This window comes from Thrips palmi, unplaced genomic scaffold, assembly GCF_012932325.1.
Source record: "Thrips palmi isolate BJ-2018 unplaced genomic scaffold, TpBJ-2018v1 HiC_scaffold_12, whole genome shotgun sequence".
In the NCBI taxonomy this organism is placed as follows: Eukaryota; Metazoa; Arthropoda; class Insecta; order Thysanoptera; family Thripidae; genus Thrips; species Thrips palmi.
The window spans coordinates 6459001-6483906 of NW_023144623.1; the positions used below are offsets into that span (position 1 = coordinate 6459001).

The 24906-nt window shown below is 56.5% G+C and overlaps 2 protein-coding genes across 6 annotated transcripts in view; one reads left to right on the forward strand and one right to left on the reverse strand.

Annotated features, from left to right (window-relative positions):
• Window positions 1–4257: 4257 nt before the first annotated feature.
• On the reverse strand, window positions 4258–6862 carry LOC117640022 (proteoglycan 4-like). Of its 5 annotated transcripts, none has more exons than XM_034376203.1 (4): window positions 6741–6862; window positions 6316–6633; window positions 5227–6207; window positions 4258–5096 (listed from the first exon to the last, which is right to left on the reverse strand). In XM_034376203.1, the coding sequence occupies exons 1-4, from the start codon at window positions 6792–6794 to the stop codon at window positions 4344–4346; spliced, it is 2106 nt and encodes a 701-aa protein (XP_034232094.1). In that variant the 5' UTR covers window positions 6795–6862; the 3' UTR covers window positions 4258–4343. The 5 variants fall into 5 exon arrangements, with proteins under 5 accessions (XP_034232094.1, XP_034232093.1, XP_034232095.1 ...); XM_034376202.1 differs by having other exon boundaries at window positions 4258–5011; window positions 5057–5096; window positions 5227–6633; XM_034376204.1 differs by having other exon boundaries at window positions 5359–6633.
• A 55-nt stretch (window positions 6863–6917) lies between these two features.
• Window positions 6918–24906, forward strand: part of LOC117640495 — a 106217-nt gene continuing 88228 nt past the window's right edge. The window contains exon 1 of the mRNA XM_034377013.1: window positions 6918–7350. The gene's annotated coding sequence lies outside the window, so the exon portion shown is untranslated. The remainder of the gene's footprint in view (window positions 7351–24906) is intronic.

A 24906-nucleotide genomic window follows, 5' to 3' on the forward strand; every position in this document is an offset into this window, starting at 1 on the left:
AGCGTGCTTGCTGTATTTCACCCTCCAGACGAAAATCGGCAGTACGTTCAGAGCAATAGAGCCAGGCCGCCGTGCCGCACCGGCCACTACAACTTAGCCCATCTTTTACCTCAAGTTTCCGCGCCGACCGGCCGCCCGGTGCCCGTTGTTGTTCCTCCGGCATCTTTCGATATAGCAGCCGCGCCGCCAAATATTGAATCCTCTTCCTCCATTTTTACTGGTCCCCATCCCTCCGGCTCCGGCCTGCGACGCGGCGCTGTCTCCGCCAGACTCGGCCAGACTGGGGCATAAAAATTACGCAAGTGCGGCCGTAACTTGCCGGATTTTGCCGATGCGGCTGGCCCGGCGTCTTCCCCGAAGGCCGCCGCATCATCCTCGGACCCTGTTTATCGGCCCGAATATTTCATACGCGCGGCCAAATTTAAACGTGTTTTTGCGACAGTCTGCACGGCGCGCCGCCGCGGAGTGCCAGGAGTGCCAGGCAGTGCGGCCGGCGATAGTGAGAGATTTGTGGGACATTCCGAGCGAAAGATAGGAAGGGGGTGAACTCCCTATAGTAATATGAGTTTGGGGAGGGGCCTTAAATTATGGGCCAATATCCAGTGCGGGCCCACAAGGCGCCCTCGGCCCGCCCGCGGGGCCCGTGGGGTGTCCCGTAGGGGTGTGGTTAAAAGGCCCGCACCCCTCCCCCCTCCCCCGGGCCCGGAGGCGACAGGTTGCAGATGCTAAGAGGCGGCGCGGGGGAGCAGAGCAGCCCCAGTGGACGCGCATTGTTATTGGCCGCGGGATTCGGACTTGAAATTTTGTTTCAGTCTGGGAGGGACAGGGAGGGGGGAGGCCCGCCAAGGGGTCTGTGGCCCGGGCCAACGGCTTCGCGTCCCCACGATGCTGATTCGGCCTTTACGCCACACCTGTCTGCTGCCAGGAACGAGGGGAGGACACACACACACACACACACGACGGCCAGGTCCCCACAATTCCTTCACCCTTGTCTCCGCTTACGCGGGCAAGCGGGGCGTAGGCAAAGGGGTGGATCTGCAAGTTGCTTAGGGCTGCAGTTTAGGGAATCCCTTCCTCCACGCCCAACTTCGCGCCCGCGGCTGTGTTGGTTTTCCGAGCACACGCGGGCGAGAGAGAGAGAGAGAGAGAGAGAGAGAGAGAGAGAGAGAGAGAGAGAGAGAGGAGAGAGAGAATGCCGGCAAAGTCAACCATGTTGCCGCGAATTCGAGCGCCGCGAACTAGCTCTGACTTTTCCGAAAACAACTTTTGAGAAGGGAAGAGTGAAGTCGAAGACACGACCCTATAGGCCTGCTGGATGTCGGCCAGTCACGGCGGAGTCGCGGGAAACTGGAGCAAACTGAACTGACCACCACGGGGACCGAAGGCTGAGGGGGTGGGGGCGGCTATAGGCCGAGGGCTAGGCCCGGCTCCAATCTCTCTTTCTTTATTACTCGTGTTATCGATGGGCGGACCAATAAAGAGACCGCGGCCTCTCTAATGTGCACGCAGCTTGGCAGGGCGCGCGCGTAAATATCGGCACCCGCTGGAGAGGTGCCTCGGCCCTCCCAAACACCAAAACGCAGCAACGAGAGCATAACGTTTGAATCGCCCTTGGGAGTGCGCGTGCTCTGTAACCCCGCGTGTGCTTGGAGTCCACCTTGGAGTCCTCGGAGGGCGCCTTATAGCAGCCACTCGGCATGTAGATAAAGTTTAGCGGTTAATGCCTCCGTTTATGCGGTCTGTCGTAAATGTTTGACTTGTGCGGAGCTAGCTCTGCGGGGCTCTGCTAGCTCTGCGGAGCCTTGAGCCAATCCTTCTGCCAAGGACTTCTGGCTGCGGACCCCGCGGATCGTGCAACTTGTGTTTAGTGCCGTAATGTCCTTGGCCCGGCCCGCCTCGCCTTGCCTCGGCTCGGCTCCGAGGGCGGGTCGGGGTCGCGGCCCATAAGGTGAGGGTGACTCGCGCCTTTATGGCTTTCATTGATAGCACTCGCCTCATTTATTAGTTTCCTCGAGTAAGGGGCGCTGTGTGCGGTGTGGTGGTCGAAGGTCGCGAGCAGTGGCGTCACTGTTCCCAAGAGGCCTGTGCAGCTAGCTCACTACCCTCACTTTTATCCGACTAGAATCTAACTTAAGATAGATTTATTTTTCGAAGAGCAATCCGCAGGTACTTCCCACCACGTGTTCGATTCAGTTCCTATCCAGTTAAGCACATTCGGAGTTGGTCCGGAGCGTGCGCCTAACTGCATTATAAGTCCATCCGCAACTGCAGTGCATATCAGTGGCGCTGCCGGGGCGGCACGGCGGCAACTTTAGCGGGGCTTAGAGAAGGGGGCTACACCGCCCAGCCAGGCCCAGCCAGGCCCCAGCCCACACGAGCAGCAAAGACCCTGCAATGCAGCCGGCTAATCTGCTTAGAGGAATGGAACAGTTTTTCCCGTGTGTCACGTGATTATCCCAGGCCTACCCGTAGTGAGCCACGCGCTTGTGGGTCGTCAAAACTTTAAGCAGTGTGCAGGCGGGATGCTGAAGAATGCGGTCTGGAAGGTCAGGGTGACCTCCACCCCCTGGCCATGCCCTGGCCATGCCCTGGCGTCCTTCGTACTTCGAGGGCCCCGTCGTTAAGGCGACATATCATTCTCAAGGCGCCGTGCTGCGAGATACAGCTTGCCTGCGAATAAGTGCTTCGGCTCCGGCCCCTCTCCCTCCACCGCGTCCGAGCTACCCTTTTCTCTCTGTTTTACCAGCGAGGAGGAAAACCAACATCACGGTTGCTTGGGCTGCTGCAGCTAAACATGCCAGGCCAGATACTGTCAGCTGTCCGCCCTGCTCCAGATTTCCAGGCGAGCACCCTCTGCCTCGCACACCACGCGTCGTCTGCTTCGTGAGCGGTACTTGCTCTGCGAATAACGCGACTTGGCACCGCCGCCCGTTTTCCGCGTCGTGTCGTCTGCTCGTTCTGCGTTTAGAGAGCGCTGCAAACAACGCTTTGATGCCTTGTTCGCGGCGCCGTTTACCAGTCCGCGGAGTTTTCTTTCAGCTGGCGATTCATTTCGCCGCTTTCTCTCTCACTCTGAGGAGAGAATGGGGCTGGCGGCTTGTCTTTCTCTCTCGCTCTGACGGGGTGGAGGGGCCTAATTAACGCATTCAAGATGCGGAACACACAGGGCGAAGATTAGACCCGGTGTCTCGCTTGTTGCTTCCTAGGAGGAGAGAGGAGAGGAATCAGCAGCACTCCTGCAATTGTTACACCTCTCGGGCCGCTTCCGATTAGATAAAGCCTCCCTGCCTGAGTCGACACCTCGGGGGTGGTTCAGAGAGGGATTAAATTTCGGGGCAGGAAGAAGCTGTTGTGCTTGGCTTGTGGCGGGGCAGGGGATGAAGATGTTATTTCGGTATTACACTAAAAACTAAATGCTAAAGTCCTTTCTCTTGGTCCTTAGCAGTCTGCAGAAACATGCTTGGTTAAGTATTGATTCTTATCGATTTTGTCTAACCAGAACAACTACTTGCAACTTTTGTTGCCTTGAGCTTGACCTATTTCCACTTTCCCCATCCTACACTCCTTTACTGCGACGATGCCGCGAATTATCGTGCGCCCCTTTTCGGGTCCAGTGACGTCACGGCCACACTGTGGGACACACTGTGGGACACACTCACACAAAGCACGTGGGAGTTCCGTTCCGTCCTGGCGGAAAAAAGGAGCGCCGAGCGGAGAGACGTCTGACCAAAGGAACTGCGCAGAAGAACGCTCCGCTCCGGTTCCGTCCATTCACATCCGGTAACATACGACTGCCATTTGCGGCACCCTTCGTCTTGGGGGATAACGCCCTAACACACTAAGTGCGGGGGGCTGGCCGGCCGTAACCTTCCTGACTGCGTCAAAAGGATTTGCTTGAGGACGGGGTTGTCCCGGCAAACAGGCGAATTCACTCGTGTTTCCCTCGTTTCTGTGTCGTTATGAATTGCTGCAGAAATAAACGGCTGCTGTTCTTTTTCATGCCAAACCAAGCAAAGGCGGGCACATCTATTTATCCAGCAAATACAAACAGCTATCGATTCAAGAGCTAGACGTTTAAAAAATTGCCCCACTTAACGAGCCAATATTAGACATTGGGGCCTCGTTTTATTGCGAGCTGTGATTAATAATCCTCGCCAGTGCTATGACTAATGCGGTACTGGTGTAATTGTTTCATTTTTTCATGGAAGTGAACAAGCAGTTGAAACTTTATCGTGAGAGGAAAGGGATTGGCCGTCGTGGGTGCGGGAGATAAATTTTATTAGTGTTTTATTTATGTCTGCACTCTGCATTTTCGTAGATGACGTTGGTGTCTACTCAGTGGTTTAGGCAGCAGTGGCGGTCACAGTCACCTGCTGGGTCTCGGGACGAATAAGCTCCACCTGCTGGCTGGTGCGGGTGACGTACTGCACCTGGGGGGCGGACTCGACGACCTTCACAGTGGGAGCGGACTCCACGACCTTCACGCCGGGGGCAGAGACGTACTGGATCTGCTGGTTGGCAGGAATGGTGACGTACTGGACCTGCGGCTGGTTGGCGGCCACGTACTGAACCTGGTTGACAGGCACGTACTGCACCTGCTGCTGGTTGACAGGCACGTACTGGACCTGCTGCTGGTTGACAGGCACGTACTGCACCTGCTGCTGGTTCACGGGCACGTACTGAACCTGGGGAGCGGGAGCGTACTGAACCTGGGGAGCGGGAGCGTACTGCACCTGAGGGGTGACCTGAAGGGTGATGGGCACGACGATGTTGGGGAGGGTGATGCTCTTCTGCTGCCACCACGGCACCTTCACGGAAACGTCGGGCTTTTCCTCGTAGCAGATTGCGATCTGGGGCTCGGTGTCCGGGTTCTTGATCTCGACGGTGACCTCAGGCTTGGGCTCAGGCTCGGGGTTCTTGACCTCGACGGTGATCTCGGGCTTGGGCTCAGGCTCGGGGTTCTTGATCTCGACGGTTATCTCGGGCTTGGGCTCGGGCTCGGGGTTCTTGACCTCGACGGTGATCTCGGGCTTGGGTTCAGGCTCGGGGTTCTTGATTTCGACGGTGACCTTGGTTTCAGGCTCTGGGGCAGGGGCCTCAGTCTGGACCTCAACGACCACAGTTGTCTCAGGCTTTTCCTTTTCGGGAAGCTGAACCTCAATGGTCACATCACCAGTGTTTTCGGGCTTTTCGATCTCAATCACGACAGGGCTCAGTGGCAGGGGCCTCAGTCTGGACCTCAACGACCACAGTTGTCTCAGGCTTTTCCTTTTCGGGAAGCTGAACCTCAATGGTCACATCACCAGTGTTTTCGGGCTTTTCGATCTCAATCACGACAGGGGGCTCAGTGGCAGGGGCCTCAGTCTGGACCTCAACGACCACAGTTGTCTCAGGCTTTTCCTTTTCGGGAAGCTGAACCTCAATGGTCACATCACCAGTGTTTTCGGGCTTTTCGATCTCAATCACGACAGGGGGCTCAGTGGCTGGGGCTTCAGTCTTGACCTCTACGACCACAGTGGGCTCGGGGGCAGGGGCCTCAGTCTTGACCTCTACGACAACAGTGGGCTCAGGGGCCGGAGTCGTCTTCTCGGGAAGCCGAACTTCGATGGTAATATCCTTGTCAGCATCGGTGGGTGTCTCAACGTCGACGGTGACGACAGCGGGCTTAGGCGTCGTCTTCTCAGGGAGCTCAATTTCGATGGTAATCTGGTTATCAGCGTCGGTGGGAGTCTCAACGTCGACGGTGACCACAGTAGGCTCGGGGGCAGGAGCCTCAGTGGTCTCGACCTCCACGACGACCTTGGTTTCCTCAGCGGGGATCTCAGCCGTGATAGTCACACCTGCGTCGGGTTTAGGTGCCTCGGTTGCCTCATCGGTGGAGACGACGACGGTGACGTCGTCTGCGGTTTCTGCAGAGGGCACAATCACTTCGATCTCGACAGCAGGCGCGGGAGCCGCAGTGGTGGTAGTGGTGGCCTCGATGACCTCCACAGTGATCTTGGGAGCTTCGGGGGCTTTGGTGGTGGTAGTGGTGGCCTCGATGACCTCCACAGTGATCTTGGGAGCTTCGGGGGCTTCGGTGGTGGTAGCCTCGACGACCTCCACGGTGATCTTGGGCGCTTCGGGGGCTTCGGTGGTGGAGGCCTCGACGACCTCTACGGTGATCTTGGGGGCTTCGGGGGCTTCAGTGGTGGTGGCCTCGACGACCTCCACGGTGATCTTGGGCGCTTCGGGGGCTTCAGTGGTGGTGGCCTCGACGACCTCTACGGTGATCTTGGGGGCTTCGGGGGCTTCGGTGGTGGTGGCCTCGACGACCTCCACGGTGATCTTGGCAGGCTTGCCTTCCTCCGTGCTGTTGGTGTTGATGACGATGACGTGCTCGGTGTCGTCGTCACCGTCGGCGTCCTCGCGGTTCACGACGATCTCGATCTCGACGTCACCGTCGGCGTTGGTGGTGTTGGTGGTCGTGACGGTGGTGGTGATGTTGTTGGCCTTGTCCTCGTCGCCAAGGACGATGCCCACGATGCCGAGCTTGCTAGCCAGGGCGCCGAGGGTGCCGCTGAGGCCGCCGGCGCTGGCCCAGGACTCCCCGTTGGACTTGTAGACCGCTACCTCGCCGTCCGCCGGCGCGGCCTGCGGACAGGACGGACACTCATGAGACACACTGCACTAGCAAGCAGGAAATACCTTAATTCAGACACTGATCCTCTTCTTCACTAAGTCGCCAAGGCAAACGGTACCTGCGCCGCGGCGACCAGGCACAAAACAACGACCAATTGCGTGCAACTGATCATGGTGGCTAACTGTTCAGCAGTGTGACGGAGGCACGGGCTCCGCCTTTTATATTCGCCTTGAGGTTTGTTGACACAGCTGAGGGTATTTGTGAACTGAGACATGCGAAATGCACTGACGCGTTCCCGAGTGCGGCTTTTCAACACTGTTGTCTTCGTTTCGCTACGTCGCGAGGCGCTGGCGGACGTGGGTCGGCAGACTTCGAGTCGGATGCGAATTTGAATAAGGGAATTAATGACGCGTAGGTGATTACTTCTTCTGCGAAGGAGTGTAGTGCCCTGGCCCTGAACTTCCGACGCCGTCAGTTTGAACAAGTGTGGCGGCGCGGCAGCGCGGTGCCCGACGCGGTGGCGACTCGCGACTCGTGAGAAAAGAAGGCGGCTGGAAGGAAGTAACTCGGACGGAGAAACTGACTCGAACCAGATTAACCTCGGCAAATAACGCCCCGCGCGAAGGCGCACCTGTAGCTGTGTGACGTACAATGAAGTGACTCCGATGACATTCGTTTGAGAGGGCGCGCACAAGGTGCGAAGAATGGAAAACCAGAATCACACAAAGGTGAGTTTTGATCTCATTTCGCTTGCCAGTTCGATAACCTCAACAATGGTTAAATAATGGTTTAGCTATGCGTGGCTGTTTGTGTTGAAAGTTCAGGGAACAGGGTAAATATAAACGCGTCTCCTTCCACTTGATACGAGTCAACAACTCAGGCAAAAATCTTGGGTAAATTAATCAGGTATACCTGTTGTTCGATCTCATTGCGCAACTTGATGAAATTTTCCAAGATCTTGTAAAAATTCTCAAACGTTACCCAAAAAGGCTACCAAGGTTGAGGTTTTCTACCTGGGAGTGAGTGCTATTCTTTGTGGCTGCGCTTGGGGCGTCCATCCTGAAACGCGCGGATGAAGACGGCCCCCGAAGGATGAAACTTCGTGTCCGCCAGCCTCGGCCCTGACCCGCTGCGGCGATCGGATCGCGGGCAACTTAAAGAGATCCCGGATGAAGACATCAGCGCGGTCACGCGGCGCCGCGCGCAAAATAAAAACAAGAAAGGGATAAAAAGGCACCGAAAGGAGCGCGCTCTCGTCGTAAAAATGTCTAAAGAGATGGTGCGTGGATCCGGCCGATCCGCCTCACGCCCTGCAGACTGATTCCGGGAGTCGGCCTCTGTCTCTCTCGCACTCACGCGGCGTCTCGTATGGGTGCGAGAGAGACAGAGCGATGAGAGCGACTCACGGAATGAGTCTGCTGGCCCCCGGCGGCCCCTGGGCAGGGCACTCCAGCGGCGGCACCGCCTTATTAAAGGCCGCCGGACAGCCGGCTGCCTCGAAGCTGGGCACTCTGTCTCTGTCCCTCTCTCGGCGCGTCCCGGAGCGGTGCGAGAGAGACAGAGCGACGAGGTTCCGGATCGCCTCGTGACCACGGCGTGACCGCGCGGCACTCGTCGCCACTTTTCTTTTTATTCCGTCATTTCCCTCCTCTTCCCGATGCGACCGCAATCATCGGCCGCCCTCGATTCGACCTTGGCTCGACCTTGGCCGCTTCCCACGGCCCCGCGTCCGCCGTGCCGTCCGCCCCCGCGGTCCGGCTCGGTCGCGCTCCTCAATATGCGAATATCGATCCATCGCGTAGTGCGACAACTGCAGTGTCGCTGTTTTTGTTTTGCCCGGACCAAGTTTCGCGGATTTTGTGTCATCGTCGCGGCCGGGGCGGCCAGGGCGAGGAGTTGCCGGCGACAAGTTTGCGTGCTTTGAGTTCTCGGGGCGGCCGGGCCTCGGGGCGTGACAAGTTTGCCCCGTCACACGCCTCGTCACAGTCTGCCCGGCCGGCGTGCTGACTTAATTCGAGTGCATTCCGTATTCATAGAAATGATTGATTAACGCGATGAGAGGAAGCGGGCCGGCCTGCTGCCTACGACGAAGAGGGGGGAAAAACTCAGTCGCACAATTTGCTTTCATTAATCATTATTATTTCATGTCTCGTTTCGCTGGCAGGGTTTTGACGCGCGCCGCGGCCGCCCAGGTGAGCCGGGCGGAGCCGAGCCATGTGGGTCCAGATGACGCGGACGGACCCGCATGCTCCGGGCGGTGGCGGTTTTTAGAGTCACGTTCCCAACGGGAATCCGTTAAAAAAATAAAGCCAAGCGATAACGACTGCAAAAACAAAAAAAATTGGGAGCGAAAAAAGAATATCAGTGCAATAAAACGGAACCGAAGGGGAAGGACCGGAGATGTGTGTCCGTCCGCGAGGAGGCAGTGCGCGCCGTGCTCGCCAAGGCAATGGACATGGAGCGCCACTCAGCGAGGGCGAATGAAGACATTAAAATTGACGCCGTGCCCCGCCACGCCCCGCCATGGCCCGCCACGCCCGGCCACGCCCCCCGCCAGCCCACCTCACCGGCGCCGGGCACGACCGAAGTGACACTCGCGAACCGTGATTCGACGGCAAAGTGACACCGGAGGGGTGATGTGTATTCTGCTCTTTAATTCATTCGCACTTAACGCCCGGGCCGGCGGAGCAGAGCGACGCGACCAGCCGTGTCCAGCGCTACAGAACTTTTCTGAGCTTAACCAAAAAAAAGGTTGAAAAGGACAGACAGAAAGAAAGGGGGCAGGAAAAGAGAAAGCCTGATCGCGCTAGTTACTTTTAATGTGCGCGGCGTATTTACTTGAGTGGGTGGAGCTCGGCCGTGTTTGAAGAACCGTCATTATTTATTTCCGCGAATTTTCCCGCCCTTTTCCCGCCACTGTTCCACGTGCCTCCCGCCGAAAAGTGGCGGGGCAGCGCGAAAAAAAGTGGGAAGGAGGCCGTCGTGCGCGACTGTACGGCACACTGTGTGGCACACTGTGTGCAGAACAAACCGCTGCAAGATTGGCGGCCGCCGTGATGACGTCACGGCGTCGCCCAGCTGTGTGACGTGCCGTGACGCTCCGTGACGCGCCGTGCCGTGTCTTATACCGCGACGACTCACGTGTTGCCACACCCCCTTCCTCCTCCTCGTCGTCGTCGTCCTCCTCGTCGTCATGGAGGGCGCTAAACATGCATGGCATGAATCTCATTTAGACCGTAACTGGCTCCACAGGACCGCAATATTCATCCCCCTGCAAGCCCCCCCCCCCCGCCTCCCCCTTCACGCTTATCCTTCTGCTGGCGTCTCTCGACAACCGCCCTTCACCTCGCCACGTGTTGTTGTTGCTTCCTCCTCTGGCAATGACAGGTGTGCGTAATTGAGCATTTTCAGAACGCCTCCTCTGGCAGGGTGCGTCTGACTGCACACGCCTGCCTGCGCGCACAGTGCATGGCATCACCAAGACTCTGTGTGTCACTCCTTTGGCATACGCGTGTCATACATTTTCGATTCCTTTTCGCTTTTGTTTTCCCTCTCTGTCTGCCTCTGGCGCGCTCCGGCAGCGGGGTAGTCGCATTCGGCGTGAGAGGGTGGCTTACTCGTGCACACCCACTGGGCGCGCACCGCACCTCCACGCGCTCACACACACACACACACACACACACACACACACACACCTACACACACATACACACACACACACACACACACAGACAGGCGCACTACTGCCGCCCCTCACGGCAGAGTATTCGCAGCCGTGTGCGCCGAGTGGAAGATGAGAATCGACACAATAGGAAACAGCCAGATACGAGTTGAGCCGACGAGCCGTCCCGTCCTACCCCGTCCTACCCCGTGCCGCGCCGTGCCGCCGGGCCGAGGGATCCAGGATCCAGCCAGCCGCCGGGGGATCGGACTCATCATCTAATCTGGCCTCGCAGAGACGAGTACCTGTAGGGCCCTCGTGCGTGCAACCATCCCCCCTCCCTCCTCCCTCCCTCCCGTTCCGCGCACCTGGAGATGATGAGCCGATTGGTCTGCGAATTCAAGTGCAGTTGGGAGGGGTTGTCTGCCTCCGATTTTCACGCTGCCCGGACACGGAGGGAGAGCGGCTGGTGGTGGTGGTGGGGGGGGGGGGAACGTGTTTGTGTTAATCAACTTTCCCGCGCGACGCATTATTGTCATTATTGTTATCGATTGCGCTGATTGGGGCTGCCGATTGTTTGCCTGCACTGAATGCGCAATCCGTGTCGGCAGCGCCAGCAAGCGAAAGCGAGGGCGCAAGTGGGTGGTGGCATCGCCATTGTTGCCACGACAACACCGTCAACTCGCTGAAGATTGTTTTCGTGCTTCTGGTTGTTCATTTCTCGAAACTCCTCCTCAGCGCGTTCCGAAAGGCAAACCCCTCTGAAAGTTAAAAACGTTCCGGCGAAAACAACTCGGTTCAAGACGGCCTTCCCTGCTCCTCACAGAGGCGCCGGTGCGGCACCTCGCACTGCGAACGGGAAGAAGAGTGGGGCAGGGCGCGGCGCAGCGGGCGCAGCGCGTCGTAAATATCGGCCGGCGACTCTAATCGCGCCGAACTGCAGGTCGCTCTGTCTCCGTCGCACTCGCGGGGCGCGGCCGGCGTGCCGCGGGGGAGCGAGAGAGACAGAGAGTCAAGGCGGCCCTTCGGCGTCCACTGCGCTGCAGCCGCGTTGCGCAAAACCACGTATCTCAGCCTCGGCTGCGGGGTTTTTGCGTCCGAAGCCTCGAAGCCCCGAACGATGTGGGGCAGTGCTTATTCTTCGGCCACGCGGGGCGTGTGTGCGCTTGCTTGTGCGGGACCCTCCCCCCCCTTCCCCCTCCCCCTCGCACCTCTCAGCCCTCCACCCCGCCGGCGGCGCTGCTCCAGTGCGGACATCCGAGGCATAAATCCCCTAGACCATGGCACCGTGGCTCTATGCGGCGGGGGTACAGTACAACTCACTCAGCCCGTCCCGGCCCCGGCCCGGCCGGCCCAAGGACGTCTTCCCTTGATCCCCCGCGGATCCCCGGAAGATCCCCACCGGATCCCCTCTGAGGGGAGAGGCGCCCCCCTCTCCCTTTGTATGTGCACCGCCCCCACACGCCGAGCTTCAGAGTGTTGCAGTGCTGCCGATCCTGGGGTGCAGCTTCCGCCACCAAGTTGTTGATCTTCTTCTTCTTCTTCTTCTTCTTCTTCTTCTTCTTCTTCTTCTTCTTCTTCTTCCCTACACCACATTCCACCTCACACCGCATAAATACCTGCGTGGCCGCGCCTGTGGCGTCTCCCTTTTTACACTGTGAGCAGACACCTTACAGTATTCTCCTTTCCTCCGACCCGTCCGTTATTGGGACGCAATAAAAAATGAAAAACGCCGTTACTGAGAGTAAACAGAAACGACTCATGCAGGGCGCTAAACTCGCCCGCATCTCGTGTGTGTGTCTGTGTGACTTTGTTGCGGTGGCGACTTTTACCATTTTTTGACAGTGTTCGTCTCGTGTGGGAAAGCAAACAGGCTGCACCGATTGGTAAGGAACGCCAGTCGCATGACGTTGATCCTGATATTATGACGTCATGCTGCAGCGGGATTAGCTATGGAAGAATGCTTCGACGCCAGCGCATTGAGTGATCATGTCCATACGTTCAGTTAACGAAAACATGATTGGACGGGGTGTGTTCAAATACGTGTACATTCTTTGTTGTTTTTGTTGCTGTTTGTTGCTATTTGTTGATCTCGTTACAACGAGCCACGCTTCCCTCCTCCTCCAGAAAAGAGCCTGGAGACTCCGTATCTCCAGCATCTCGCGGTCCAGAAAGGCATTTCAAACTTTGTGGGCTCCAATTAGCATTCCGGCGTCACGGCTTCGTGGCTTTCCGATTCTCATTCTGTCATTTCTAAACGGCGCATCTCCGCGTCCCCTCTTCGGATTGAACAGATTGAAGACAGTCGGAGGGATGAAAAATTTCGCGGCCTCATCGCGTGATCCGTTTACCCGCCCGGATTAGGCGCGCCGCTTTAGAACGCACCGGCCGATCTCGGCCGGACCGTTCGCTAACTCGATGTTCTTGACGTCCTCTTCGTGCCAGTCAGGTTCCCGACCCGCCATTGCCGACAAAACAAGAAAGGGAGGGAAATTAAGACGAAAAATCAGATGCGATAACGCGGTGAAAACTTTTTCCCTCGGCCGAACAGACAGCTTTAAGCCCCTCATGAGGACAAACATTTGCTTTGTGCTTCGTGCTGACGAAAAAAAAGTCTACAGCGCATTTCGTTGTTAGTCTCGTGCCTCTTCTCTTTCAGTTTGCAACATGTCGTCAACCTCTTTCAAGTGAGCCCGCCTTATTCACACCCCGACCGCTAGCGCGTCGGCCGGCGTCGACCAATCACAGCGAAGCACAGTGACGGCCTGCTGATTTGGCAGCTGCTGAAATGGTGTGTGCAGTGCGCCGCGGTTAAACATCCCTCCGTCCGTCTGTCCGTCCGCGTGTGAGTGCCATGGGCGACTGTCTATTTAACCACGACCTTTTAATGATGTGCACAGTGCGCACACCTCCGACAGTGTGCCCAGCCAGCCAACTGCCCTCTTGGGGGCGCTATTTCGGACGCGGCGGCAGAATCACAAATGGGTTCGCCGCTAACTAATACGCTTTTGCACACACACACACACACACACACACACACACACACACACACACACACACACACACACACACACATGACTAATTAGTAGTGCGGCTGTTTGTTCACACTGGGGGTCCATAGTTTGCTCATCTGACAGAAAAAAGAGGGGCACCAGCGCGCCAGCCCCAATGTTTACCAATGTGTCAGCGTGTGTGTGAGGGTGCGTTCCGGCCAATCTGACAGTGCTGAATTCGGTCCTATTGGTGGGCAACGGTTCGCTTTCTAGCCCGTTCCCCTGCACTCACTGCTGCCCTCGAGCGGGGCATGATTGTGGACGTCGACCGAACTGGTTAACTTGTTTGTTTCGAGTTGGCAAATCCCCGGCACTGGTATCGACTCGGGGCGTGGCAGGGCGGGGCGGGGCGGGGTGCTCCCTGAATGACTTATCAGGCGGACCATCAGCGCGCAGGTCCTTGTAAATGACCCAGGGGCCCCAAGTGGGACTCCAGCCACCGCAAGAGCAACAGCTCAGAGGCCGTCCGGCCTCGGGGCGTGAGGGTCGCCGAGGCTAAGGCGCGGCTCGGGGTAGGTCAGTCGGATAACTTGGGAAGGGCCCCCGCGGGTGCACGCGGGCCGGGCCGGGACCCGCAAGCACACACCTGACGACATCTTGATAGTCGAACTCGTCCGCTCGGGGGAGTCAGACTGACAGTCAGATCGACTGACTGACACGCCGGCGGCACGGCGGGTGTTTGAGCGAACCCCGTCGGGAGTGCTCTTGTTGGTGTTGCGCGTTAGTTCGTTCCACACGCTTTAGTTTGAGTAGCGGGGCGGCGGGAGGTCGCTTGATGCAGTTAGGGAGTCCCGGGTCTTCGAACGGCGGCCCCGCCGCCCCTCCCCTCCCCTTCGCGCCCCGCGCAGTGGGCCAGAGGACCGGCGCCGCCGGCCAAAACTCCAGACCGCGTTTTGAGCTCCAGGGTCGCTAAACAGGACTCGAATCGAGCGAGCGACCCCACCAATGGATTCCTCGTTCGGAGAGCAATCCAGTGGTGGGATCGAACATTCGTTTCGAGTCCCATTTAACGACTCTGTAGCTCAAAACGCGTCAGGGATTTTGACCACCTTGCCGGTCCTCTGGCCCACTGTGTGCCGCCCCGCCCACGGCACGTCGGCTCCCGCTTTCGGAAGGCCGCGCCAAATCCGCGTCCTGGCTGCACAGTGTCGCAGCGTATTGTCAGTAAATCAGCCGACGCGTCATTAGGCCCTTGTAATTGTAATTTATGACGCGCTGCGATCGCGTGCAGTGGCGTGGCAGCCGGTGGCAGACACAGTGCAAGGATCGCCCGGCATCGGAGAGATCGTTTTTGCCCGCCCCCGGTAGCATCACCTCCCACACACGACTACAAATATTTTTCAATGTTTGCGAGTAAATGCCTGGGAATATGTGGGAATATTTGTAAACGCTACATAATATGTGTTTGAGAGAAGGGATCTCTCAAAGTAGCGGTTTTTGCTAGAAATCGCGATTTTCCTCAGTTGTCACTGTTTCGACCAATTCTTCAGAATTACTGCTCGCTAACAAAATTGCATTGGGTTCCTGAAATTAATTTCTCTGCTGGCCGTGTGACACAGAGTGAATAATCGTTGCACGGGGAAATGAGGCCAAATTCGCTCGATAAACGCGCAGCAGTGCGCAGCAGAGTCGACAGAGAAGTAACGAAATGACATCCGCAAACACGCGCCCCACCTGTCGTCCTCATTAGGTCCAACAATGCATCGCAATGCCTCGCCCTGCCGGGCCGCGATTCGCATAGTCGTTAGCGCAGTGTTGATTAAATGCATTCAACAAGCCAAACAATGCCGCTTTTTATTGCCCGCTCCGCTTTCGTTTACCGTGGATGCGTGTTGTTTCGGGGTGATGGGACCAGGGTTGTTAAAGTTAATTTTTTTGGTTATCGAGTTATCGTTAAGTTAATTTCCGACCCCTGTTAACGATAACTAGTTAACGTTAACACCTTTCGGCCACGTTATCGAGTTATCGATAAGTTACTTTTAACGAAAATCGTTAAAAGTAACTAACTTATTAAAAAAATTGGATGAGGGAATGAAGGAAAATAAAACAACATTAAATGCTCAAGCTCAAAAGAAGTGTCTAATTGGACTAATATGTATGCATTACCGATCTTTAAATGATAAAATAAATACAATCAGGAATAGGGAGTTGAAAAGATCAAAATTAAAAATTCTACAAACTTATGCTGACTGACTAGCGCGTTAGTAAGTGACTAGCGACGACTTACTCCCAGTACTGACTTAACTACCACTACCGTCGGGGCACGGCGAAGTGCCAGTGGCACAAAAACACGAAGGTCAGAACGTTTTTTTCTGAAAAATTTTGCGGGCATTTCTACGTTTTGGGGAATTAGTTACTTTAGTTAATCGATAAGTTAACCGGAATCGTGTTAACGATAACTCGATAACGATAACTGGTCTGCAGGATGTTATCGAGTTAACGTTAACCGATAAATTAACTTATCGAAAATCGATTATCGTCGTTAATCGTTAAATTAACTTTAACAACCCTGGATGGGACAATCGTTGCACTCGGTGCTCTAGATTTTCTTCCCGCCCTCTCGCGTTGCGTAGGACTAACCAAGCGTCCAAAACTGAGGCCCAAAAATGAGGCCCAAAAATGAGGCCCAAAAATGAGGGCCAAAAATGAGGCCCAAAAATGAGGGCCAAAAATGAGGGCCAAAAATGAGGGCCAAAAACGAGGCCCAAAAGTGAGGCCCAAAAGTGAGGCCCAAAAAGGCACACTTAAAAAAAGATTCCATAATTTTTCTGTCTCAAAGTGCCAAATCGACACCTCCTAGGAACAAGCGGCTATCTTCCGAGAGCTTCCAGACACTCGGCTATCTCGCAGTAGCTTTCAGACACTCGGCTATCTTCCAATAGCGTCCAGACACTCGGCTATCTTTCTGAGCGCTTCGGAGACTCGGCTAACTGCTTTTCCCACTTCCCGAGTTTGGGTGCGTTTATATTTTAAACCAGTTGAAATGCCCTCACCGGGACCTAACCAAAATGTGTCAAAAGTTTGTCAGAGTAGATTAAAATCATGGCGTGAGCATGTCTTGATAAGTGTAACAAAGAAAAACGCTATCGAAAGGACAACCCTAACCTCTCCGCAGAAGTCAGTTAGCCGAGTCTCCGAAGCGCTCAGGAAGATAGCCGAGTGTCTGGACGCTATTGAAAGATAGCCGAGTGTCTGGAAGCTACTGAGAGATAGCCGAGTGTCTGGAAGCTCCTGGAAGATAGCCGCTTCTTCCTAGGAGGTGTCGAAATAATTGATTTTAAATTCATGAACCAAGAAGTCAATGTTTTGGTTCTACCTGGTTGGTTTACTCGATACATGCCACAACCTCGAAACCCCGCCTTCTGGGTTACATACCAGCCTGGCCTGCGGGCTAGCCACCCTGCCCGGTGGTGCCTCTCGTCAGGCGAGCCGGACGGACTGGACGGGCAGAGCTATGGCTCCGGATAGGGATCTGAACGTGTGAGCGTCGCCGTGGCGATGCTGGAGAAACATGTCCCAATCAGAGTGAAAAGGCAAGGCAAGTTTCTCCAACACTCCAGGCGCCGTACTGCCGTACTCGTCTGTTGACACAGTGGTCACCTCGGGCCGAGCCTTGGCCGCTCTGTCCTCGCCTCGCTGGCGCGGCTGGCACGGCTAGCGTGGGACCCAGTCTGCCTTAAGGCCCAGGATGAGCAGTTCAAACACATACACGCCACACACTCGCGCGGTGAGAGTACAGTGTGTGCCTAACCTCTTCTCCATGTGCCTTGTGCCCCCTTCTCCGCCGCCACCCACAAGTCGAGAAGATGATGGGTCATGGGTTGACGTCACCACTGCGTACCTTCAAAAAAACGGACCGTCAGAGCATTCTTTTGAGCGGGTGCTCCTCTTCGGATTCACTTCAGTAGTGCTGCAAAACTTTCAAGCAGGGACTTACGGACTTGCAGTTCCAATTCATGCTGTCACATGCAGCAGTTCTTTATGCCTAAGCACACATCACAATCATGGTAGATAAAATACTCTACTCAGCGAGCAGTAACAAGTGTACACTCATTGAGGCAAAGCAGTTGCTGCAAACATGCGCGCAGTCAGTCAGCGCGAGGGCGCAATGGGGTCCGCGCAGAAAGGCGGCCCTGCCGTCAGGATAACCCGGTGGCCACAATTTGCGACCGTCTCCGACCGTCTCTTCCATCATCATCAAGGCGCAGCAACGCGCAGACAGGCCTCCGTTTGCTCCTTCGAATGACGGCGGCCTGACGGATCACCAGTCACCATCTGGTGCCTTACGCCCCGCCGCCTCGCCGTCGAGCCCCGCCGCCCCGGCCGCTTCGTCGCAGAGGAAACACTATCTCGCCGAGGGTCAATTTTTCGAGCCACTTCGCGGCGAAACGGCGCGGCGCGAGTAATTTTGATTCAATACACGCGGAACGAGGACGATATCAAGATCGGCCACTGCAGTGTGTGTGTTTGTGTTTGTGTTTGTTTGTGTTTGTGTTTGTGTGTGTGTGTGTGTGTGTGTGTGTGTGTGTGTGTGTGTGTGTGATGTCGGCCAACGCACATTGACTAGATTTATTTCCCCCGGGCTCAAAGGGGAAGTGAAATGGGAGAACTTAGTTCTCTGATTGGACTCCACGCAGCAGCTGCTTGTCTTGCCGGCCGGCAGACGGCGCTGCTTGTGCTGTGCTGCACTGCGACGAGCGGCCATTGTGGCTTGTTGCATCTCGCGGCCCTCATCTTTCAATTGGAGGGGCCGAGCGGGGCCGACTTGCTGAATTAATATCGCCCCGCTGCGCTCACACCAAGTCCGCCCCGATGGTGTGAGCGCAGCCGATAGCCGCGTGGCGCCGGTTTGTTCAAGTTGGCACACCTGTCAGGATTATTCCGGCCGCTCGTCTCATTTCCGAGTTCCTTCTTAGCATAACGGCTTCATTAGCTCGCAAGGGCGTAAAGTCGGGCTATTCTCTCGCCAATCCGGGGCGCCGCTCCACAACGCTCGGCCGCAGAACCGGATTTCGAAGTAACGACAGTACTGCCGCCTCGGTGGCGCGGCCGGGGCCCGGCTGGCACGGCGCGCGCGCGTGTGTGGTCGTTGGGGCGACGATTTCTGGTGCCACCTTATTCTGAAATGGCTGTGTTCTCGCCAGAGTCCCTCATGTCGAGCTGCTGTATATATGATAGTGGTGTGCCACTGCGGCAGGTTATGTCCTAGCCGGTCTGAGATCGGTATCGGCCGACGGTGGGCCGGCTCCCTCGGCCCGTAAGTTACCTGCCATGCTGCACCTCGCAGCCATCAGCTCGTCAACAACTTCGGGACACCCGGATAAAAACGACCCGGGGAATGCCATTTGACAAGGGAGTTGACTGGTCGCCTTGCTGGAGCCACTCCAGCGAGCAAGCGAGCCGCGACAGGCGTGTCCAATTGTTGAAGACTCGTCAAAGATGAATCGGATTTTGACAAAGCCTGCTGCAATTGGACCCGTTTGAAGTTGAAACGACGTGGTGTGACACCGTTTTGAAGTGTATCTCACTTGTTGTGTAAGGGTCCACTGAGCGAGTGCGAGGTTTAGGCTGGAGAATTTCCCCAATCGTCGTTTGCGAGGTTCTCGATATTTTCCCTTCCGGATATCAATCCGTGGCGAATGCGAAACGGCTTAGCAGCGTGTTTCTGACAGGTCGGCGAGGTAAACCCGCATGTTTACAACGCGCTGGCAAGCCTGGCGAGCGACATGGGACTGGCTGAGGTGGGCCAAGATTACCACTTTTGCTGCTTTCCGCGTGCGGCTTCCCCCTCCCCCCGGTCGAGTTTGACGCCCTGCCCCCCACCCGAATCTTCCGGACCCACCACTCCTCCTCTGAACCGAAACGGCCGAAAATTGGTGCAGCACGGCCAGGTCCGTGTCCCTTGTTGATAAAGTCATTACCTGCAGGCGAACGAGTAAGTCAGCTGCCAGTCAGCGAGTCCATCGGTCTGTCTGTCTGCTGTCCGCTCGACAGAGTTACTTCCTCCGTTTCCGCACCTTTTCCCCGTCGGCCACGGGTGGCTGCTACCACGGACAGAGGACCCTCTTCGAAATAGCGGTCGCCCTTGGCGGAATTTAGTGAGCCGATAATGCAGTTGGGGCTTTGGCATCATCACCTGGCCCCACTCTCACTCACACACTCACACACTCACACACACACACACACACACACACACACACACACACACACACACCTGGGAAGTGTGTTTATTCCCTTCTTATTGCGCTGCTCCCTGGCTGCTGCCATAATATTACTCCCCGAGAGGTGAGGCGAGAGACACTGTTACGTTATATGGCCCTCATCCCGGGTTTATGTGGTACGAGTCAATTAAGAGCTGCTGAAATAAACGAAACGGGTCTTTGGCGGGGGGGTCGGCCCGTCGATGACCCCCAGGAGGGACCGAGTGGGTCCCAGGCGCCCCCGCGGCCAGCCGCGCCGGCCACGGGGATTCCAGGCAGAACGATGATTAATATTTCAAAGGAGGTGGCAAAAGTTCGGTACCGTCGGTCGCGCGACGGACGTGGTGAAATTCTTTGGCCGATTTTACAAACACTTTCGCGGCTTTACCAAGATCCCCTTGATGGCGGCCCGTGCCGTGGCACCCCGTAAAAATTATAATTAAAAGACGTGAAATTGAGGTTGCGTCGGCCGAGTGCGCGGGTCTGTCGTCTCTCTCGGAGCGTCGTCGCCGCCGCCGCCCGTTTTGGCGTCGTGCTGGGCTCACCTGCAGCCTGGCAGCCGCAGCTGAACCTCGGGGCCCAACGCCCGCCGCCCCGCCCCGCCTCACCGCGCCTCACCGCGCCCCGCGGAGCCTGCTTGTTGATGAAGCCATTACCCGAGGCATCAACCGGCTACCCGGGCAACACCGAGTGGACTGGCGGCCCGGCCAGGCCGCGCGGCCAGCACGGGCCTTTTGGGAAAATGTCCCGCCGTCCCGTCCCGCCTTTCCCATTGGCCCGTAAACCTGGCTGTCCGACGGCCGGCCCGGTTGCCGGCACGCAGCGCGCGTGTGCGCCACTCAACCTGCACGCCTCACACGAGAAAACGGATAAGATTTTGACGCAATTTTTTTTTTTTTTTTTTTTTTTTAAGAAATTGACCCGCTTTATCCTATTTGCTACTTGCCATATCTTGGCGTTATCGTTCCCATTTCCTCGCGGGTCTCATATAGTGACTATCACGTTTTTGTCTACTTTTTACACGTTTAATTTGATAAAGTAAGTAATCTCCCCATCTACATTTAGTGCGTCGCGTCACCCCCCGGCAGGCGCCCGGGGCTACACAACGACATGACGTCAACAAAAACAACAACAACAGCAACAGGGTCGCGTGGTGCCGTTACTGGTGTCATTTAGTCGCTAATTATTCATTAATATTATTCGTCGGTGTTGGTGTTTCCCACAGCGCGGCGCAGCGTCCTGAAGGTTCCCAGCGCAGACGTCCGCCCCGGCGTCCGCCGGTACAGGAATGGTGGTACCACCGCGGTGCCCGCAGCTTTGGCCTCGGTCGAGCCGAGCCAGGAAAATAGAGACATTTCGCTGCCGGCACCTCCAAGGGGGGCCAGGAGGACAATTGCCCCTCCCTGGGCGCCTAGATAGCCGCCTGAAAGGCAGGCAAGAGCCACACTTTGCCACTGTAAGTGAAGCGAAAAGTGTTACCTTGCCCTCCTCCCCCTGGATCAGGCTCCCCTGCTCGCTTCGGACGGCGGTCCCGTTCGTTCGAAGCTCGCGAAACAACTCGGAGCGGCGGCAACCGACGAGGAAACTCGGCTCAGACATTTGTCAGCCGCCTACGTGATGCGCTCCCGCTTGCCACCGTCGGGGCTGGGCCACAAAACGCAGGCACAAGTTTTACGACGATGATTTAAAAACGTGTTTAGTGGTGTTTTCCACTTTATACATCACAGACACGCGGCCGCGGACTCGCGCGCTCATACGTTACAGCCTCTCGCCTCTCTCTCTCCTTCCCTCCCTATTCCTTTCCCTCTCCCCGTTCCCTCATCCTCTTTCTTCCAGTTTACTAGGCACCTGATGTGTCCCGCTCGGACTGGACACCCTTTCCAGCAAGGCGTCTCCGATTTCACGGACGACGCACAAAGGACGTCGACTCGACTCTGTGTGTGTGTGTGTGTGTGTGTGTGTGTGTGAGTGTGTGTGAGTGTGTCCGTGCGTGGCTCGCTTTTGGGCTATCCGCTCACCGTGAAACCACCGTGCTAGACAAGTGATCGAACGGGGAATTCACGAAGTGACGCGCATGTCTACCCCGAGAGAAGGCTTTTGCGAAGAGGAACTTTTATTTACAGGATCGTTTGTGATTTACTTCGTTGTGAAGGTCGAATCGAGAAAAATTATTGGAACAGCATAAATGCAGAATGGCGCCTGTTTAGGTTATTTCCAGTGTTGTTTCTATTGGGGAGCGCTGTCGCCGTTTGGAAGTGCGCGCGGCTTCCCGACTTGTAATTTATTTGCGCTGCCGATAGTAATTTTGGCGCGGTCTCCGCGTAAAATATATGGTTTTCTACTCGGGTGCGCGTGGCCCCGCGTTTGGTGGGGTTATCGGGTTCAATCTGGGCGGAGCTGGTAGTATCACTGTGTGCACCGCGCTGCTCGGCCCTGCTCGGCTGCACGCGGCTAATTGTGGGGGAGTAAAGCCGAGGCCCCTCACGCTGACTCCACTCTCACTCATTGGTCTTCAGCCGCCATCGGCCCAATGTTTGCTTCGTTTGACTATATCCTTCGTCCAATCAATCAGCACAAGTAGCACACGGTCAATGGATCGCTCTCCGAACGAGGAATCCATTCGTGGGGACCACACGATGGGTTCCAGTCCTGTTCAGCGACTCTGGAGCAGCTCAAAACGCGACTAGAGTGTTGGCCGCCTACGCCGCTCTTCTGGTCCACTGTGCGGCGGGGCGCCCCGCGTTTTATTTTTACCGGCATTCCTTAACGCTGAGTGACAACATTGTGTGGTCAATAACCGGACGGCTTCACATCTGAGTGCGCCCATCCCACCGATTTCGTCTTTTATTTTTAAGTCCGTCGTTATACGGCGTTGCGGCGGGGGAACTGTTTGACAAGCTCGCGCGGCTCGGACGCGCCATAGGCAAGGCTGAGGCGAGGCGCCCCCGACGCCAGACCGGCAGTGGGCCGACGGCGCCAACCCGGGAAAGTAAAACAGGACGAAGAAAAATAAACGTGTCACTATAAAATGAAGTGCACCGCGTTGCAGGCAGCGCGCGCTGCAGGTGCTCGCGTGTGAGTCGTTGCCATGCCAACACACCACCGTCATCAACAACAACAATAAGAACGAAATCAAAGAAACAACACCAAGAATCTCTGCTTCGAGTTTCAAGGCTTGGACGCGGTAAACACGGCAAAAATGTGCGGTTCTAAGGTTTAGAAACACATTCCAACACTGCATTAGAGAAAACACAGCCCACGTAAACAATGTCCCTAGTAAGGGGCACCCCATGTGGCTGCGGATCACCATGGGTACTCCATACTACTGAGGGCAGATTCCCGGTTAATCATCTTTGATCAAGAAAATCACCGTCTACACAGTCCAGAACCGTAGTTTATCATCTTACTCAAGAAAATCACCGTCTATACACCCTAGAAGGGCAGGGAATGCATCATGCAGCCAGACACTTTGATCTGGAAATTCATGTCACCAAAACTTGCCGGCCGTGTCGAGCTTCGCGAAGCATGCTGCGAAGCACCAAGTCGTCCGCCTCGCTCGATCGCGTCGCCCAATCGAAACGCGGCATTAAAGACGCGCCACCGGAAACAGAGCGCGCCGGTCACTGCGACCGGAAGTGACCGGAAGTGACCGGAAGCGAGCGACCCTACGGGAGCAGCGCGCGGAACGGCGGAGGAGTGCGTCAGGCGCGGCAATACTGCTCCCTGCGCCATAAACTCGGGTTAATATTGGGCCTCGCAGTGCAGCACGCGTTACGCGAGCAAGTTGCCGTTGTGGGAACAGTGTAACTGGGCCGCGTCTGTCTGCAAGTTAGACGGGTCTACGCGGTGACGGGGAGCATCGTGGTGCGGTGCACTGCGTGGTGTTGACGCCTGTGCAGGAAACACTGCCAGGATCGCTACCAGAAAAAGGGAAAAATCCGTGTTTAGTCGACTATGAGGTTCAAGTCAGTTCGCGACTCAATGAATGGCCTATGGTCAACGATGGAAGCTTTTTCCTGGTTTCGGGGTGATGGTGAAGTAGTGCGCGCTTGCCTTCGCCACCTGGGCGTGGTCAGGGTGGCGTGGTCTACTCCTAGGTTCACTCAGGGTGGCGGGCCCGGCGCTTCAACGGCTTTAGTGCGTATTTTCGCCACCTCGGCAGCGCCAACAGCGCCACTAGTGGGCAGGCAGCCGCCCTGCCGGCCAGCCGGCCACTCCCCGAGCCATAAATCATGAACACCGGTGGGGGAGGGCGGAGGAGTTGAACCCCAACCCCCCGACCTGCTCGGCTAACAAGTCCCGGCGTCTTATGATTTTGCCGCGCGCTCGCGGTTATTTCATCGCCTTACGGAGAGGCAAGACACACACACACACACACACACACACATCCACACACGCCATCTGCGGGTAAAGGCGGTGCTTTGCCGGGGGAAGGCCGCGCCGCGTGCAATACTACTCTACTTCCCAAACAAGGTTCTTTTTATTTCCCTTATTTGAATCTGCGCGCCCTTGGTGGGGACGACCTTGGGACGACCTTGGGCGAGCGGCGCCTCCTGCAAATGGAAAAGGGTATAAGGTCGTTTGGCCGTAATCCTCCGACGAAAGGACCGAAAGGGCCGAAGGTGAGGGCGTGCTCCAAGGCGTGCTCCAAGGCGTGCTCCAAGGCGTGCTCCAAGGCGTGCTCCAAGGCGTGCTCCAAGGCGTGCTCCAAGGCGTGCTCCAAGGCGTGCTCCAAGGCGTGCTCCAAGGCGTGCTCCAAGGCGTGCTCCAAGGCGTGCTCCAAGGCGTGCTCCAAGGCGTGCTCCAAGGCGTGCTCCGCGAGGCCAAGGCGTGCTCCAAGGCGTGCTCCAGGCGTGCTCCAAGGCGTGCTCCAAGGCGTGCTCCAAGGCGTGCTCCAAGGCGTGCTCCAAGGCGTGCTCCAGGCGTGCTCCGTCTTTGTCGCACTCTTGGGTCGTGTAGGGGTGCGAGAGAGACAGGGGGCGGCCGGAGCAAGGGCCGGAGCCAGCCCGGCCCGCCACGTGCTCGTAACGGCCCTATGTGGCGTTACACCATGTGGCGTGCGCCCTTCAATATGTTGGAGCATGCAGGCGGGCCGCCCGCTGCAAGGCCCTGCACGCCCTGCACTGCAAGGCCCTGCACACGAGGCTCCTCCTCAAAGGCTCGCAAATCCAAAATGGACAACATTTAATTTTATAAATTTCGTTTTTACTTTCAAGTTACGTGGTTCTTCTTCTCCTTCTTCTTCTTCTTCTTCTTCTTCTTCTTCTTCTTCTTCTTCTTCTTCTTCTTCTTCTTCTTCTTCTTCTTCTTCTTCTTCTTCTTCTTCTTCTCCTCCTCCTCCTCCTCCTTGTTCGGTCTCGGCCCGCTGGT